Source organism: Ambystoma mexicanum, chromosome 10, assembly GCF_040938575.1.
Source record: "Ambystoma mexicanum isolate Mex_15411 chromosome 10, UKY_AmexF1_1, whole genome shotgun sequence".
NCBI classification, from domain to species: domain Eukaryota; kingdom Metazoa; phylum Chordata; class Amphibia; order Caudata; family Ambystomatidae; genus Ambystoma; species Ambystoma mexicanum.
In genome coordinates, this window is record NC_090932.1 from 1,442,236,718 (window position 1) to 1,442,255,456 (window position 18,739).

General features: G+C 46.3%; 1 protein-coding gene across 8 annotated transcripts in view; it reads left to right on the forward strand.

The window, feature by feature from the left end:
* The window catches only part of HECTD4 (HECT domain E3 ubiquitin protein ligase 4), a 4,298,785-nt gene that overhangs the window by 3,849,486 nt on the left and 430,560 nt on the right, over window positions 1-18,739 (forward strand). For all 8 annotated transcript variants that reach the window (XM_069619495.1, XM_069619492.1, XM_069619493.1 and 5 more), the window contains one exon: window positions 4,797-4,943. In XM_069619495.1, coding sequence (XP_069475596.1) covers window positions 4,797-4,943 — 147 coding nt within the window. The remainder of the gene's footprint in view (window positions 1-4,796; window positions 4,944-18,739) is intronic.

Below are 18,739 nucleotides of genomic sequence, written 5' to 3' on the forward strand. Positions count from 1 at the left end.
GCCTCTGATGTAATATTCCTCCCTTTTCTGCTATCTTAATTATGCACGTGTGCCGCCCTCCTTGCATTGCTGATTGCTTCCCAGTCGCTTGACTCACCATAGTGCACTGTTGTTGCTCACTTCCTTGGTATGCACACGTGCCGCCCTCCTTGCGGTGTCACTCGTGCTCCAGCACATGGCCTCCCTGTTCTACACTGTAATGCAGGGCCTGCCCTTCCTCCTCCAGTTATTACTGTTTTTTGGGCATGCAGGGGGCGTTTCCTCTGTCCCTTTACTACAGCTCTGTCGTGCACCGGCCTCTCTTCCCCTAGGGATCTCACTGCTGCTTTTTATCCCTCACGGCAGCTTTGCATTCTGGCCTGCCAGCTCTGCTGGTTGCCGCTTTGCTCTGTCTGTCCCTCATACGGGCGTGCAGGCTTGTGAGCCTTCGTCGTCAGCTGTTGTAGCCTTAGAATGACATAAGGGTGACAAATCACTCGGAGCTCAGAGTGTCCATTACTTCTCTTTATTTTAACTACATCGAAACTCAAACCCGGCCATTTCCCATTGCCTCTCCCTTTCCTCCTGGGCCCTCCAAGTGTCACGTGGTTGGTTCCTTGCTGGGCTCAACTCTTTCATGCCCCACACCAGGGAGTGCCTCTTAGCCATTTAACCTGTGTTGGCACTTCACGTACCTGCGCTGGGCAGTCAATTTCAATACATGAATGCGAAATTGTTGTACTAGTGATTGTAAAATACACGTGTACAGAAGAGGACAGACGTAGTATACATGCCCAACAAGAACTGAACTGGTGTGCTATGTAACAAATGAATGCGATTCATAAATAGTAACAAGTATATGAAGTTAACTAGTTCCCAGCGCTGACCAAGTTATAATCTTTAATGAAGATATGAAACAACAATCGTGTTATTAATTGGTAAATGTATTCATGTGCATACATAAAACTTTATTTAGTCTTCAAACTTGTTTTCTCCTTTAACAATGTTATTATACAAATCATAAACATAACTTACATTGTACAATCAGCAACCAAATTATTAACTTTTGGTACTTCTGTTATCGTCTATGACAATAATATTGTACAGGTTATAAACATCAAGTCCCTTGAACAGCCAGCAGCCCGACAATAAAGTTATACTAAATTATACATAACAGATATTTCTATACTTAACAGCCAGCAGCCAACACGTGGCCCGGAGAACATGGTATGCAGAGGAGAACATGGTACGCAGAGTTATTGGACATGTCCATCTGCCCTCCCTTGCACCTTCCACAGAGAGCAGATCTGTTCTCCCAGTCGAAAGGATGAATGCTCCATCCAAACCTCCACAGCAGCTGGGCTATAAGGAATGGGATTTGTCAGAAGGTCACCTGGACGTGCTTCTCTCGGCTCAGAGGCCTGCCACCATTTATGCCTGTAGGTGGCATGCATTTTCAGCTTGGTGCTGGGACAGGGCTATGGATCCTTTTACCTGTCGCACATCCTCGATTCTGGATTATTTTCTTTCCTTGGCCCGGGCGGGCCTTCAGATTGTCACAGTGAAGGGGTGCTGTGCTGTGATTTTGGGTTTGCAGAGGACCCCTGAGCTGGGCTTGTTATTAACCATTCCCACTGTTCTACAATTTTTACTGGGATTTTGAGACCAGTTTTCCCAACACCAGTTTGTTGTGCCGGCACAGGATTTCAATTTAATGTTGACCTTTCTTCTGAGCACTGCGTTTGAGCCCTGGCATTCTTGTCCTTTGTGGTTTCTGACCCCTAAGGTGATTTTCTGGTTTCCATCTCTTTTGCTAAGCGGTTAAGGAGCTCCAAGCATTCTCTCTTAAACTCACCTATTGTTTTTTTTTAAAAGAGAAGATGACAGATTCATCTTTCTTTCTTTTTTCCTCCACCTCATTCTTCGAAGGCAGAGCAGAGATTCCATCAGCTGGACCCAGTGCAGGCTCTCAGCTGCCACTTCTCTCGAACGATGGGACATCGGGAAAGATGACAAGCTGTTTGTGGGTTATGCTGGTGGCAGTGCTGGCAGGGATGTGACCAAATAGACTCTGGAAAGGATGTGCCTGATGGACTGAACTCATTTGAACTGGCTTCCACCTCTACCCTGCAAAGAGGAGTCCCTGTTCTGGACAGTTGCCAGGCAGCTTCTTGTTTTAGTAGAGCTGTCCTCCAGAGCTTTCTGGTATAGGTGGTGTCCCTGCTCCACTTTGGGAGTCTCTCATACTTGAGGGAATCAGTTGGAGGAAGTAATTAATCAGAAAAAAGTCATACTTCTCAGTAATGTTTTTTTCTGTTGGATGTTCCTTTCAATGATTCCTCGTCACCCTCCCATCCTACCCCACTTGGCGAATAGCTAGTTCACCTTTCAGTTCTATGGTCCATCAGCATCAGAGTGCTATCGATAAAGGGTGATACTAAGGTCACTGGTACGACACCTCAATATAAACTGGCCCAGACGTCGTATCTGTCGCAGGACTTGCAGAGGCATCCAGCGGAGCCGTGCTCTGCCCCCTGATTGTGAAAATGTTACCGATGAGCAGCTGCGCTGGGAGATAGATATCATAGATGAGGAATCGGTAGGAGGAACATCCATCAGAATATTACTGAGAGGTAAGTAATTCGTTCTTCCATCATCCATTTTGCTAGAACCCACATGAACTTTCTGAGATGAAGAAAACTGTAAGTGAAAAATACACAAGTAGTTTGTTATCGAGCAGTAAATATGTCACTTCTGGATGCAATTCTTTTTTTGTTTTGTTTTTCTTTCTTCCCTGCACATCATTTGCAGGCCATTACTACTCCGTACTGGGCACCTACAGAACATTCTGTGTTCTTCTTTTGGGTAATGGGTTTGTAGACAGTAAAGTGAACAAGCAAGAAACACATCTTTTATACTCTGGTTTTAAAAAGCACCACTCATTGGTCATTAATGGAAGATTATGAATCATGCTGAACTATATGTACTGACACCGACTGTGTTTTCTGTATTGTGCAAGTTTCTTTTTTTGTTTAGAATCTGTGTACGGTTCTAGGTATAGAAGGGCCAATACATGAATCGCTATCTGTATCTGTGTTATCAGTTTATCATAGCCGACCTACTGCCAATTTTCCCTCCTCTTTTTGTGTCTCTATTTTAGGCTTCTCTCTCTCTCTTTTCTTTCTCTTTCTCCTCTCTCTCGTTTTCTCCACTCTTTCTCTGTTACACTCTCACACTGTCTCACTATGTTGCTGTCTTATTTTTTGTGGGTGAGAGTATCATTGTCGGGTGCATGTTTGCTAAAAACCAAACCCAGCCGGTACGGAGAGCTGCACAACCATAACATCTCTCTTAGGGTGTGGGCTGTGTTCTGAACTTATTTGATTGTATTAACATTGTAAAGTGACTCTCTTTAAATTAGTACCCGGCAAGGGGGGTGTGGCGGCCTCCCTGCCAATGGGGAGGCTCAGAACGTGGGCGTTACCAGACGGTAATCCCGCCGCCCTGAGCCTCCTCCAGGCTGGCGGCCACCATCTCCCCTCGCCAGGGAATGAGGTAAGTCTTCCCCTTCCCTGAGCCCCTATCTACAGAATTTCACTTACTTCCTTTTCTGTCCATTTCGGGAAGGGACATGCTGGGAACACTTGTGTCCCCAGTGCATCCAGTCCCGATCTGTGACAGGCCTTCATGGAAAGGAAGAAGGGCCTACACGTCCCTTCTTCCTTTCCATGGCAGCCAATTTCTGGTTTACTTTTTTTTAATGGCCACCACTGAAAGTGAGAAGGGACTACATAGCACATCAGCATTGGCACAGGAGCACACACTGATCCCAAAACCACAGGTAGGATGCAGGATCGCGCCTTGAAACATTTGTGTATAGGCGCGTTACAACTGCCATATCATATCATGTAGTTCCTTCTCCCGTTTCCATGGCGGCCATTTTTTTTGTTTACTTTTCCTATTTTTTTCAATGGCCGCCATGGAAAGAGAAAACTGACTTTGTTTTCCCGTCCCAGGTGGCCATCTAAAAAAAAAAAAAGTTTATGTTCGGAAACGCTTGTTTTTAGTACCCCAGTCTTATGGGCCGGGGTACTAATAGCAATAGGCCACTTGCAGGGAGGGCATTACCACTTCAGGTAACTATGAGCCCCTCCCCGGGGCATTACCTGAAGTGGTAATGCCCACCCTGCCCCTCCCGCTGAGGCCTTTTTGCTTAAATGTTACATGCCTAATTATCACTATCAGTGTACACATTAGTCATATTAAGAACATCACTTTTCTTACTGAGCAAAGCAAATTATGAACATCTAGATTAATCTTATATATCATTTTCCGACAGTAGTCATTTCGCGATGGACAGTCTGGTACACTCCTATTGTACTTTTTCTAAATATTCCTAGGAGAAAGGAAAATGGGACAAACCATACCAGTGAGAGCTCCAGCCTGCTTTGCTTAAAATAAGAGAGTTTCTTTGGCAAATGTCTGTGATGAAAGGGTTCACTGAGCAATTAAAGCACACTGAGATTGGTGCTAATTTAAACCTTCACAACACTTACCGTAGCTCTAAAATGCTTGTAACATTGAATCATATAAACTGATTTGATCAGCCTGAGGACGTGGATGTGTCATCGGAACAGCTGCCACGTCAGTCGCTCCATTGGGGTACAAAGGCCATCCAGCAATAATGTTTCTTCCCCCTTCTCCTTCCGAACAGAATGTTAGCCTGGTATAGGATACTTTTCACAGCATGACAACCAACATCACGTTTTTCATGCATGTGCAGTGCACATTTCTAATTCCTTTTTTCCCAATTCTAGATGTTCCCATTGAAAGTTTACGATTACGATTTGCACTACTTCAGTCTATCAACACAACATTGGAGACTTTCTTCCTACCCTTGGTGGAGTTACGGCAGACCGACATGCTCATGCAAAGTATTGCTTCATTACTTCAAGAAGCCAAAGGTCAGTTCTATAGACCTGAAAAAGTGGCTAGGTTTCGGTTTTACTTGCAGATTTCATGTTTCACTGTAACATTTATATAGATTTTGGTGGTACTATTTGGCAAGTTTGCACTCGTACTATTTTTTAAAACATCTAATTTCAAACAGAAATTATTACATGTGTTCATTAATGAAATAATCATTCAATCAAATGTACTCCTAAACATAAAAGCAGATACAGATCTGCATTGTGCTCCTGGATATAGTCACAGAGGGGAAAGACTAGAAACTTGATAAAGGTGTAGAAGTAATATTCGTCGGGCCACCTGTAAGTCCTGCAGTTGAATTAAATGTAGACTACATTACAAAGGGTCTTAATCATTTCTTTTTCACATTAGAACACATGGTACACATTTCATAAACTTTGGTGCACAAAAAGGTGTGTCACTGCTAAACATCTACTTAAAATTGACTTTACTTGTCAGCAATGTTGCATTTCATGAAGAGATACCCTGTTCTGGCCCACAAAACATGCATATTGTGGACACCAGCGGCTAGTCATAACTTGGCTATAGTGAGTTTTACCACTGCAACAATATTTGTGAAAAATGTATACATGTTTTATTTTGCAGTATATATTCCATTTTCACCTCTGATGCAGTCCCATACCTAGCCCTGAGTATGTGTTTGGAGCGAATAGGGGGCCACTCACCTGCTATGTGATGTGGTAACTGTGTCCTTTGAATATTTAACACCAAAGACTGAGTCACCCACTGCATGTATATCAACCTCCTCAGAAATCATGTTACTGACCCCCTTCATCACTTCATGATTTGTGTATGTGCACAGGACTGAGAGGGTCAAAATGGCAGACCAGTCACGGGAGAACCATTAGAGAAAACTGAAATGTTACTGCATAACCAGTACCCAGCTAGAAACAATTTCCATTCACACATGCAAGTCATAGACAGCAGCTCAACCCTCAAGGAGGTAGCAAGTCCTTAAGAAAGCTTGGTCAGACCTACAAATTGGATGGGTCTTTGGAATAGCTGAGAGGCAAACGTGGAGAGGTGGAAGAACAGAGAGAACTGAAGGTAAAGAAGGAGTTGGAGGAGCAGAGAGAGCTGAAAGTGCAAGAAGTAGTGGAGCTGTAGAAAGCTGACGGTGCACCAGAAGGTGGAGTTGCAGAGAGATGAAGTGCAGGAGTGGGGCGAACGTGCAGAGAGAATTGCTGGAACAGGATGGCGGAAGAGTATAGTTGAGGTTGGCGGAGCAGGAGAAGAGTACAGATTAGGTTGGGGGAGGATATCGCCACAGAGGATTGAAGAGTGCACTGAAGGTTGGAAAAGAAGAATATGAAGGAGGAGTAGAGAGGACAGAATAATCTAGAGGAGGTGAATATCATGAAGCTGGAAGTAGAACAAAGGTGGGGGTGTAGGGAGGAAAGAGAGAGAAAGATAGAGCTATAACATGGGAAGAAAGGAGGGTGCAGCTATGGTGTGGGTGAAAGACCTGGGCTGGCAGAAAAGAAAAGGAACAGAACATAAGACTGACATTAGTGAGAGGTTTCCGGGAGGTGTAGTGTCGGCAAAAGTCAGGCATGTACACAACTGCAGACTACCCGTTGTTTGGAAGAAGTGGCAGGAGGAATGCTTTTATGGGGAACAGCGAGAATGGAAACTGAAAGCCGGATTTGGCTAAAATCATTAGATCTATTCCCCATTTGTTTTCAAGGGAGATTACTACTTTCGTTAATAACTAATATGGTGGATCAGAGATAGGACCCGGACAACTGTACATATTTGCAAAACACTTTTGTTTTTTTTTTTTAAAGAAACAAACAAGAAATCCCTTGCCTATCTCTATTGCTGTGGGAGAGATTCCCTGTCTAAGAAATCAAAATAAAAGGTGCTTGTTAGGACGTCTTAAATAAACTGGTTGTGTCCAAAACCTACCTAACCCTACCACTATTAAACGAAAACCAATTCAAACAACTGCCCTGCTTGTTGTTGGCTGGTGCATGACCCCATCCTAACTAAACCACTCTGGAAATTGCCCCTCTTGGTTTTTCAGTTTCTCTGTTGCTTTCTCAATTCCACTGAAACACAAAAGTTCCTGTGTACACAACATTGAAATGTTCCTCTTGTCTTTCTCGGTCATGGCTTCTTATTTCATTCTAGGTCAAATGACGATTTCGAAAGACCTCTCTGTGACCGCATGGAGTGGTCTTTCTAAATCGTACTGTCATGCACCTGCCACACACAAGTGCACGCAGGGGCTGACGGGGTCAGCGGGACCCGGAAGCACTGGACGAGGAGAACGGGAAAGTGAGTATGTGCACGTGTGTGTTGGTGTTTGTGTTGTGTGTCTGGCTGTGTTTTGGTTTGGGGGGGGTCTCGGATCGAGGGGTGTCTTGGAGGAGGAGGGGGCGGGGCTGAGAGATGGGGGTTTGTGTGGCAAAACACCTGATTTCAAGGAAATCCTGTGGGAAGGGTGGGGGTGGGGGCCAGGGAGGAGGATCAATGGGGTATCAGGAAGTGAAACGACCTCATTTTAAAGCTCTCAATCGAAAAAGAACTTTACAATGCTGGTTTTACGATCAATGTAAAATCGGTCATTGTAAAACGGTCTTTTTCTCTTGAGAGCTTTAAAATGAAGTATTTTGACATAGAACCTCTCAATGAGTCATAAGGTTTCCCAAGATTTCCTCATAGCAAAAAGGGCAATCTTCGGTGCCGCTACATCCAAGTCTGTGCAGTCTTTACAATTTTCTTTCCGGTATGTAGGACTTGACTTGGAACGTACTTGAACTGTCAGACTTTTTTTCCACCCTCTGAGGGGAACTTTCTGTGGTCCCATGTGGACCATTGGATTCAGAGACTGCTGCGTTTCCAACACCTGTCTGTGGCTTTGGTTTTCTATTCGGTCTGGTGTCTGTTCTCTGCCCGCCATGGTCCATGGGCCCTGGGGTGGTTTCTTTAAGGAGGAATCAACAACCAAGCCATGCATGTGTGAGCATCCCATTTCTTTAGTACTTTCATCTGTTCCCATGTATGTATTTATTTATTGCATATTTATAAGGTGCCTATACACAGTGTTTCCAGTCGCCACAAGACAAAAAGGGGGACGGGGGAGGGGGATTCTAAATAATAACGTTCCTACTAGGCCTTGTGACATTCGGGATTGTGCCAGTACAGCAGCAAGAAGGGCAGGTGGGGGAGGAAGGTGAGCGGGGGGACAGTAGGGCCCATGGTTAGCCAATTGCTAAGGTGAGCCAGAGAGGGCACGCTCCAGGGGATGACAGTGATCAACGACTAGGAAGGGGAGTGGACCGGACTCAGTGGGGGGGGTGTTCCATACCTCCATGCTGGTCAGGGAGGGTGTCCAGAAGGTCAGTGCTAGGTTGGGCGGGTGCTGAGGCCAACTGGGCGAGGGGGGCCTGATGCCCTGTAAGATTCATAAGGGACCAAGCGGCCAGTCACAAAGCAGACATAAAGGGTAGATTAGCATGGGAGGGCAAGAGGGAAGGAAGAAAAGAAGATCAGGTTCTTGAGCCGCTTCTGGAACTCAAGTCTGAGAGAGGCAGGGAGGCCATTCCAGAGGGAGGCTCCTGCCGCAGATAGAGAACTACCCCACCCTCTGCTTGGCGAAACGACGGATCTGCAGAGAGTTGGAGCTAGAGGACCGAAGTGCTCTAACTGGGAGGTATCTCCAGAGAGAGAGTTGGATGTAGCGCGGCCCCAGGCCCCAGAAAGCCTTGTGGATGATGCAGAGGGTCTTGAATTTGATACTTGCAGCCATAGGGAGCCAGTGGAGAGAGATTAGGGCTGAAGAGATGCAGTCCTTGGGCTTGAAGCCAAGGTATCGCAGTCCTATTCAGGATTAGTTGGAGGGTGCAGAGAGAGGAAAGAGGCAGATTGCGGAAGAGGCTCTTGCAGTAGTCCAGTCTAGAGAGGACCAGAGCTCTGAAGACATTGAGCTTCTGGTGGAAGGTGGGGAAAGGGAGAATTCCTCACAGGAGGTGGTGCTGAAAGTTGACCTTCTTGGCAAGGGCTGTGATGTGAGTGGAGGATAGAGACGAGTCAAAGAGGACCCCAAGGTTTTTATCTCCAAAAGAGGGTTAGGGGAGGGGGCGCAAGGAGGTCGGCCAGAGAGTGGGAGGAAGAGGGAACAGGGGTCCCAATGAGAAGGATCTCAGTCTTACTGTCTTTAAGGCAGAGATCTTTAGCTGTGCACCATCCCTGAATAGGCAGTCAGGTATGAGAGAGAAAGAAGGGGAGGAGAAGGGAAGGAGGAGGAGGGAAGCTTGAAGGAGAGCTGTGTATCGTCAGCATAACACTGGGAGTGAGGAGGGAAGGGAAAGATCAAGTGTGCAAAGGGGCAAGGCAGATTTTGAAAAGCCACAGCGATATGGTAGAGCCTTGAGGTACGCCGCAGAAGAGTGATAGGTGGAGGAGAGGAAAGGGCCCAGATGCACCTGGGAGGGTCGGTTTGATAGGAAGGAGGTCAGCCAAGCCAGTGCCCTGTCTGTGATGCCGAGTGTATCTCGGATACGATTTATGAGGATGGCATGATTAACCATACCAAAGGCAGAAGAAAGATTGAGGAGGATTGAATGGAGGAGGAGTTGGAATCCAGATTTGAGAGCATGTCTTCACGGGTGTTCGGGAGAGCAGTTTCCGTGCCTGGATGCTCTAAAGCTAGACTGGTGGTCATGGAGACAGCCAACATATTCGGTGTGCTGGATCAGTGGGGGGATGAACAACTTCTTCATGAGTTTTCCCAGGAAAGGGGTGCTAGTTAGCCGGGCAGGAATGGTCAGCAGAAAAAACATGGGACATTGGAGCTTAGGGTGATGTTATCAGTTTGTTCAACTGGGAATCCTTGCCCCCTAAGGGGGAGTTGATCCCAGTGAGATGCCTCTTGCTCAAATCCCCACAGAGGGTTTTGCCTAGCTGGCTCACCTCTTTAGTCTCGTAGGGCGTGATTCCCCCTTGGGGTGAAAGAACAAATTCCCTGGATTCGTCACACTACCCTTGGCACTAAAACAGTGAGTGGTTCCCCCATTAAAAAAGTAAAATACATTTTTATCATGCGACAGAGCTGACCATGTTAGGCCCCTATAACAAATCCAATTCACAGGGACGATTATTGAATCAATTGTGGTTGACCAACCGCTGTGTCATGGTGAACATCACAATATGCATGATCCTAATCAAGCGGGATTCTGCCCTGGGATGATCCCTGATTGCGACATTGGTGCTCCATGACATCAGATCAATTGTCACTGATGGTGGGGGTAGAGTTCTGGTAGTACCTGACCTCCCTGTCACCTTTCATATCATCAGTCACTACATCGAATTGGGTCATGTGACAAATGAGGCCAGGCCGCTACCCGATAGTCCCCCTGCGGGTTGTAGTCGGCGGGAGCATCTCATGTTGATGGATTCCCCTATGGGACTAGGAAAGACTCTTTGGGGAGAGCACAGTATGGTTACAAGACATCCCAACCTCCCTCATCCTCCTTCTATGAGTACAATACATTATTCCCCCCCACACTTCCATGTATCTTTGTAAAGTAGATAATCCAGCCCTATCAGAACCACTGAGATGAGGAAGAGTAGTGAACACTAGACTGAAGTATAATGGAAAACTGGGTTGAGTAAGAGTCCAGCCAACCCAATAAGGAGTGATCATACTTGTACTGAGACGAAGATGATGTGCCGGGCCATGATTATCATCCTGCGGAACCACAGTAAGCATCGTAGTCGATATGGATATTGCACAAGTATAAACACTGAGGAAGGACTCACAATAAGGTTGAGCCTTCTCTGGGGGAACTTTGAAAGCCAGCATGGTCGAGGGAAGAGAGAGAAGGCAGACAGGGATGACGAGGTAAGAAAAAGTTGGTGCGAAGCAGGTCCAGTGTGGACAGACTGCTCGACAAGCCAAAAAGCTGCTGATCCTGCTGTCCCTGAAATCTGGCAAGCGTGGGAAGCAGGAGCCCCCCTAGCCAGAGTAAGCTTTCCCCTGCGGAGCTGCCGCAGACCGAAGGGAGATACAGAGAGACAGGGAAGCCCCACGGCAGATTGCAGGCAACCAGAAACACTCAGGACTGCACAGACCACAAGGAAAGGTATGCTGGTGTAGGGGAGGTGCCGGGCCCTAAGAAAGTGGTCAAGAAATTTGAGAAGACAAAGAAGCCGAGAATCTAGGGTCTGAGACCCTGTAGAAGATAGAAGGAGAAAGCAGAAAGTGCGAGTCTGGGACCCGCACCCATAAACGTAACAAGCAGCATCCTTTTTGTTCTTCATAGTCACAGTACCTGGCAAGGGAGTAAACCAGGTTGACTGTGCCTAGAAAGTTGTGAAAGGCCTGAGAAAGCAGCCATTACTCCAGGCATTTTTTAACTGCTGAAAAAAAGCCGGAAAAGCACAGGGGAAGAGAAGCATCCTCCCTAGGCATTCAGAGTTGTGTTTTGTAAAGCCGGAAGAAATCGGGGAAGGAAGTCATTCCCCCTGATATGGTGAAACCAGTTGAGGAAACCTGAGAAGGTTAGGTGGAGGCTGCCATCCTCCTAACACTGGTGAACTGGACATTTGTGAATACAAGAGACCGTTGTTTTTCATTGATGTACATTGAGAAGGAAGCCAAGAAAAAGGGCATTGTGGAAAGCCTGTTGAAGGCCAGGGGAAGGGAGACCTTCCCCCTCGTGTTGATGGACAATGTGAAAGAAGCCTAGGGTAGAGAGTCATTCTCTTGGCCTTGTGAAAAGTCATAGAAAAGCCAGGGAAAGGGATTCATCCCATACTGGTGTTTATGAAGATTGGGTGAGAAGCGAAGGCAAGGGAGTAATTTCCTTGACGTTGTGAGAAGCCCAAGAAAGATCATGGAAAGGGAGTCATTCCTCCTGACATTGGGAACTACACGGTAAAGACCAGGCGAAGGAAGCCATCCTTCCTGACACTGTGAAAAGTATTGAGAAAACTGAAGAAGGTTAGGGGTTGGAGGGAGACATCCCCCGCCCCAACACTGTGGAGATACAAGACTTTCTTTTTCCATGTTATGTTATGTTATTTTGCATTTATATAGCGCCTTATATACCATTGGTATGGTCTGAAGGCGCTGGTAGGTTGAACGACCTTGGGAAGCGAAGTTCGGGTCAGTAGAGAGAGTAGAGAGAGTCCAAAGGTGCATGTGCGCACCAGGTATGTGTGCAGCTGGTGCGGAATTCGTGTGGTAGCTGCTTATTAGCGGTAGGTGTGGTTGTTGAGAGATCAGGAGTATGTGTTCGCTCTGGCAGGATTTATCCAGACCGAGTGTGGCTGCGTTAGGCCTGAGGAGAAGGCCTGGCTGGGGTTGTGAAACCAGCAGTGTTTACTTAGAGTGATGGGGAGTGAGCGGGAGATGTTGATATGAGAACAGTTATACCGAATGGTGTCATAGTATCTCTGTGTTCAAGTTGAGTGGTGGTGTAAAGAAGAGAGTAAGCGTGGGGTGTGGTATGATATATGTTCTTTCAAATGTTCCCTACATTCCAAAGCATATTATGTACGTCACGCAATTCTATGCGATCAGGTCCGTTCTATGCATTTTTATTCATTTCAGGCGTTCAAGATTGCTCGACACACTCACGCACTTTATTGGTGGAGTGCCAAGCCAAGGATACTTTTTGATTTTGACCTTTTTGAGGAACTTTTCCTTTTCACATCACCCGAAGTGAAGTTTGGTCTATCGTCCAGAAGACGGGAGCCATTCTTCTGGGGCAAGAAGATCACCCCTTTACTTAGTATAATTTAGAGTGTAGGGCACGTAAATAGTTTTTGATACATGACTGTGGACTGCTCGATTTTGACAGACATCCTGACCGAGTCCATAGTATTTTGTTGAGGCAGGGAAACCCCTCTTAGCAATATGGCGAAGTAAGGTTTCTCTTTTATTTTTACACAATAATAGTCTGTAACGAAAGATATGCGTATCAGTCTCCTTCTTCTACACCCTTACAGTCAGTTTCTTAATTTACAGTTCTCTGGCAGTGCTCTGAACTGGCTTCCCCCTTTTCTCTGTGACTGCTCTGTTACTGTACTAAGAACTTTAGAATCGTTTCTTCTTTTTGTGCTATAAATCGTTTTATTGACGTGTTTCCATATCACCACATCAAACAGAATGACATTATGACATATGCGTCGATATAAGTGATTTACAAATGGTACCCCCAACATCCCTCTCTCTCCCCTCCCCGCCAAACACATCTTCTTACTTGAATGAAGTGTGGGCTACAATTATCTCCCTAAGCTCCTCCATTTGATACTCACTGATTTGGGTTTGAGAATCTTTAGTTGCCCTCAAGCACAATAACCATTCGCAGGTTGCTCTCTCTAGAAAGTCTCTATGTAGATTTTGTCATATAGTGTAGCAGTGAACTCCCACATGATGTTAAACTCTGTGTATACCCTCTCAGTCTAGCTGTGAGATTGTCCATTGCTATTATTTCCCAAAATTGTATATCAGGTCAAAACACTCTTCAAGGAATGACTCCTCACTTACACCTAGGTCTACTTACCCTCCATTCCCCACCCTACCTGAGACCGGTGAGTTGATCCCCTCTCTTTCCTCCCCAGGCTGCTTGTAGATACCTTGCTGACAAATTGCCCACTTGCCCCCTGCCCTGTTGTTGGCTCCCCACGCCCTAGTTTCTATAGTCCTCTCACCATATTCTTCCCCCATGATGGTTCTCTGTTGCTTCTCGAAGCTAGGTCTGCGCTGAATAAATAACCTAAAAGTAATGATATATCCATACACAAATCGGAGGGCTCTCCTGCTTGTCGCACATCATTAAAATTGTTAGTTTTGGTGGCAGAGACATTTGGAAAAAAGAGAACCAAATCGACCCGTTTTCTTTTTTTCTTCTTTTCTCTTTCTACAGTATTCCTAAATGATAGATATTGGTACCACGTTTTGTGACCCCAGTTACTTCTTGAATTAGTGATCTTATTTTTTGCCAAAACTTGGGGCAGTCTGTAAGGAAGGCATGGTATCAACAGTAAAACAGACACAACTGACCACAGTTCAACGGTGTTTATTGAACTTCAAAAAGGGTTTGAAAAACGCCTATATAATCCTAAATCTACAGATTGGGAGCAAGCTAAAACCATCAAATAATAATAATCCAGTCCTAGTGGTGTCTTGTCAAAATATAAGGGCCTATGCTAATAAACCCGTTGTCAATCCTTAACTCTAAATACAAATAGTGTGGGAAACAATATTACGTAAAAGAAGAAGTGTTCAAGAAATGATATATCAGGACGTTCAGGCCGCTGGCCTCCCTTCCCCATGTTTTCAGCACGGGACAAGGCGGTGCACTCAAGCTTAGCACAGTCTCTTGCTTCTCTAGCACAAGGGTGCAGTACATACATTAGCATGAGGGCCTTTTGTGCACAAGTCTCTTAGCCTTCCAAAGTGTCTTCTTGCAGAGGGCCTGATGCAACGAACAAACAATACGTTATTTTCCTCTTGGAATTTCACACATACTCAATTTCTCAGGTGTTTCACTATTCACCTCAGATTCCCTTTAATACAAACTTTGTAGGTTTTTCATGTGTCCAATTTCTCAGGTGATTTACTATGCACCCCGGATCCCCCTCAGCCGGGCTCAGATCCGTTTTAACACAATGTTCAATCAGTCTCCCTCCGCCGTGCTCGGACCAATTTAATTCTCTTTGACACTAACTTACTTTATCCCAAAAGCTTTCAATTGATCTCCCTTGTTTGGGCTCGGACCAACTTTCTCTATTTTGTCATCAAAGTATTCCCTTGTTCAGACTGAGCCCAACTTTCTCTATTTTGTCATCAACTTGCTTGACAGCAGCATCATCATCATCGAAGACTTTTTATTGTGCACAGGATTTTGCTTTAACCGTCGCAGGACCACTTCGATGTACAGTTCTTTGCCACTCTTTCACCTTTCTCAACTCTCAGTTGGATACCTTACAGAGACCTTCGAATGAGCATGCACATGGTGCTGGACCACTCTGTCGATGGTATCATATCTTGGTTTCAAAGTACAATCACTCATCTGTTCAATTTTACTCATGTTGGTTATCACATGCGTTTCATACACTGTTCGCTTTAGCGCTCACCATACAATGTTACCACGTGCAACCTTGGCTTCAACACAGACCGGTCTGGTATCAGTCTCCCTAACTCACCGGCTGTGTTGATTTCACTAGCGCTGCATTGTTGTAGGAACCAAGGACAGTACCAAGGCAGCAAGTGATTCTCCCTGCCTGTCATGGGTAACAGGCAGGTAGTTGGGGGGAGCTGGGTGGAGGCTTGGCAGGCCTGGAATAGGCACACAAAGAACCCATAACAAATCCCTCCTTTCATTCCTTCCTAGTGCTTGTAGTAACTTCCTGGTTACCACTTCCTGTTGCCAAACAGGAAGTGCATGATATGATAACTCATGAGCTTTCTAGTGTTTGGGTGTGGCTGGCTATATAAGCCACACCCAAGATTCTTCCAGTGCTTCGTGTTGCTTACTGTGAGCTGTATCAGCAACACACTTACAGTGCTCTGGATCAACCAGCATCTGCTTACCTGCTCCGGATCATCCTGTTTCTGCTTACCTGCTGCGGATCATTCAGCTTCAGCTTACCTGGTTCTTACTCCACGCCGCAGCTGTCTCCAGTCAAGAGGGGACTTCTACACCGGCACCTGTAAGAACAAAGAAGAACAGCGTTAACAAGCGCACATCAGTAACGCTGCGCATACTCACCAAATCTTCCTGCGACGCTGAAATCCAGGTTAGTTGCACGAGCGCATAAACCCCTGTAAGAAAGAGACATTATTCATTGCGCTCGCTCCAATAATGCGGACACTTATTTCACTGTGCTCTCTCTCACTACGCGGTGCATACTTACCAAAAGCCTCTGTGCAAACTTACCTTACCACCAAGTCTCCAGTAGCACTGAACCCGAACTCGAGGCACTAATACCACATAATTTCTCCTGCAAAGGAACGGGAGAGACATTACCAGGCGCGCTCGAATTAAAGGCGCTGCACAAACGTACCAGCAGCTAGCTTCTACACGCAGCGCTACTCGCCCACAAAAATACCTGCAAACAAAGACAATACGGACAATTCTGGACACTGAACATTCTCCGCGCAACGTTCACTTGGGGGAAGGACTTTCTAGCCAGTGAAGAAACTGAAGCCTTGAACTCTCAGCCTCACTGTGAAGGCATAAAACAGCGTTTGGCATCTGAACTCAGCCTACAGACATTGGCACCAATCACATGAGTGAATCGTGCCCCTGCAAATGCAGGATGGAGTGCACACCTACTAAATATCAAGGGAAGCCGATAGGGGGACATCACAGCACACAGTAAAGAGAAGGGAAGGGCCCAGGAGAATCGGGCGAATTCAGGTTTTAGTGTACACCTTGTATTTGACAGGTATTCCTCCGGGTGACACAGGGGAAGTGAAGACTCGGGGTCAAGGGAGGCTCGTCCATCACTCCTGCAGAGACACAGGTGAGTGTGACAGAACATAAAGCCATCCTCAATACCTCTGCCCGAGCGATGGAAACCTCAGAGGTAGACCAGCTTTCCCTATTGTTAGGTGAACTACGGGCCGAGGTGCATGCAGCCCGCTCAGAGACAAATGCCTTAAGGCGCGAACTGGTAGTCAACAGGGACAAAACAGACAATTTGGCAAGACAGCTCCTACAGACTCAAGCTGGTCTAGCACCCCTACCAGGCGGAGTTCCACAGGGGCAGCCTACCGTGGCACCTGTAGCCACACCCGTTCAGGTATTGCTTCCAGGCAACATCCCTTTAGCACCCCCTGAACGCTTCTCTGGAGATCCCAAGAAATTTGGAGCGTTCATGAATAAATGCCGGCTACTTTTCATATGCAAACCAGACAGCTAAAGTAGCTTTTGTCCTCTCCTATTTAGGAGGGCACGCGGCAGACTGGTCTGTCCCGTTAGTGCTTAGGGACGACCCTTTACTGAGAAATTACCCAGGTTTTCAGCGTGAACTGGAAGACTATTTGCCCATCGGACTCAAGGTTAGGCCCTGGATGATGAGCTACTCTCTCTGCGACAGGGTGGTCAGGATCTTATCTCATATGTCGCCACATTCAATCGCTTAATAGCCGAATCAGGTTGGCCAGAGGAGAAACGAATAACGTTATTTTATCGAGGACTGAGAGGAGAATTAAAAAGATGTCTTGGCGCAAGTGGTTAATCCTACCGAAGATTGCAGTGAATACATCGACCTAACTATGCAACTAGACCACCGGTGACAGGATCGCAAGGCCGACCGAAACAGATCAGAGCATAGACCAGTGTATGTCCGACCAAAGGAAGCATCCTATCGACAGGCCTCAGAAATACACTCAGAGTCCATGCAATTGGGTGTTCTCAGGGGACCACTCACCAAGGCGGAGGCATCAGGAAAACCTTTGCTTATATTACGGCCAATCTGGTCACTTCCTCCGGAACTGCGCGATTAAACCCCCACGGAAGACAATGGGGGTACTAGATAACACAGGGGAAGACACAGGTGCAGTAGCGGAAAACTCCAAAGCCCGGCAGATGTAGAGGTTGGGCTGTCGAGCCAGGAACGGAGCACTCAGATCTCACATTTCAGTATTCCTGTGGTTTTGGTAGACCCTTCACAACCCACCCGAATGCATGCCCTCAAGGCTTTCATAGACAGTGGGGCTATTGGGAACTACCTGGACATAAACACTGCAAAGACCATGAGATTATCTTTCCACCGTAAGAACACCGCAGAAAGCGTGACAGCTGTGGATTCCTTTCGGGACCAGTAACACAGTGTACTTCCACCATCACCTTAATCTGCCAAGATGGCCACAGAGAAAGTATTAGATTCAACCTTATCGCTGCACCCCAATTCCAGCTGATTCTTGGGATACCGTGGCTAGAGACGCACAACCCAAAGATAGATTGGCGAGCTCGAACCTTACTCTTTTCCACAGAATGCGCCTGTTGTTACGACATCAAAGGGATCAAAGGAAGCCCATTGTTAGCTTCACAGGAACATATAGCAGGTTTAGGCTTGGTGGGCACTTTACCAGAGGAATACCAGGAATTCCAGGATGTGTTCGCGAAGGAGCAAGCTAATACACTACCACCACATCAAGTTTACGACTGCCAGATCGACCTGCAACCAGGGGCACCCGCATTTATGCATTAACCGAGGAAGAAAACACTCATCTACGGACCTACTTGGATCAATACCTGGCCAATGGCTACATTAGACCATCTAAGTCACCAGCCGCCTCCCCACTCTGCTTCATACCGAAGAAAGCGGGGGACGTAAGAACGTGTATTGATTACCGGGTCCTAAATCAAGTCACTGTTAGGGAGAATTCTCTGTTAAGGCTAATTTCCTAAACCTAGTGAGCCCCCCAGCAGCTTTGCTGGATTTTTGGGGTTTATTTTTTTTCTCCTGCTAAGAGTGAGACTCTTTTTCTCCCACTCTTAGACATGATTTGAGATATCCTTTGACTTTGTAATGTGTTTTATGGGCTATGGGGTCTTTTACTCCATAGGGTTTCATGTGTTTTTGGTAAGTGTGTTACACAGCACCCTCAGTGCAGTAACACAGGGGTGTCATAGTGACCCCCAAACATAGACTCCATACCCTGGGACTGACTACTGTCTCCCAGGGCATGTAAAGCCACCATTGACTTTACTAGTCTTACATTGTGAACAGAACCAGTACAAACCATCATATTGTGGAAGTACTGGTAGGGGTAATTAGATTGCCCCTGGGTCTGTTTTTCGAG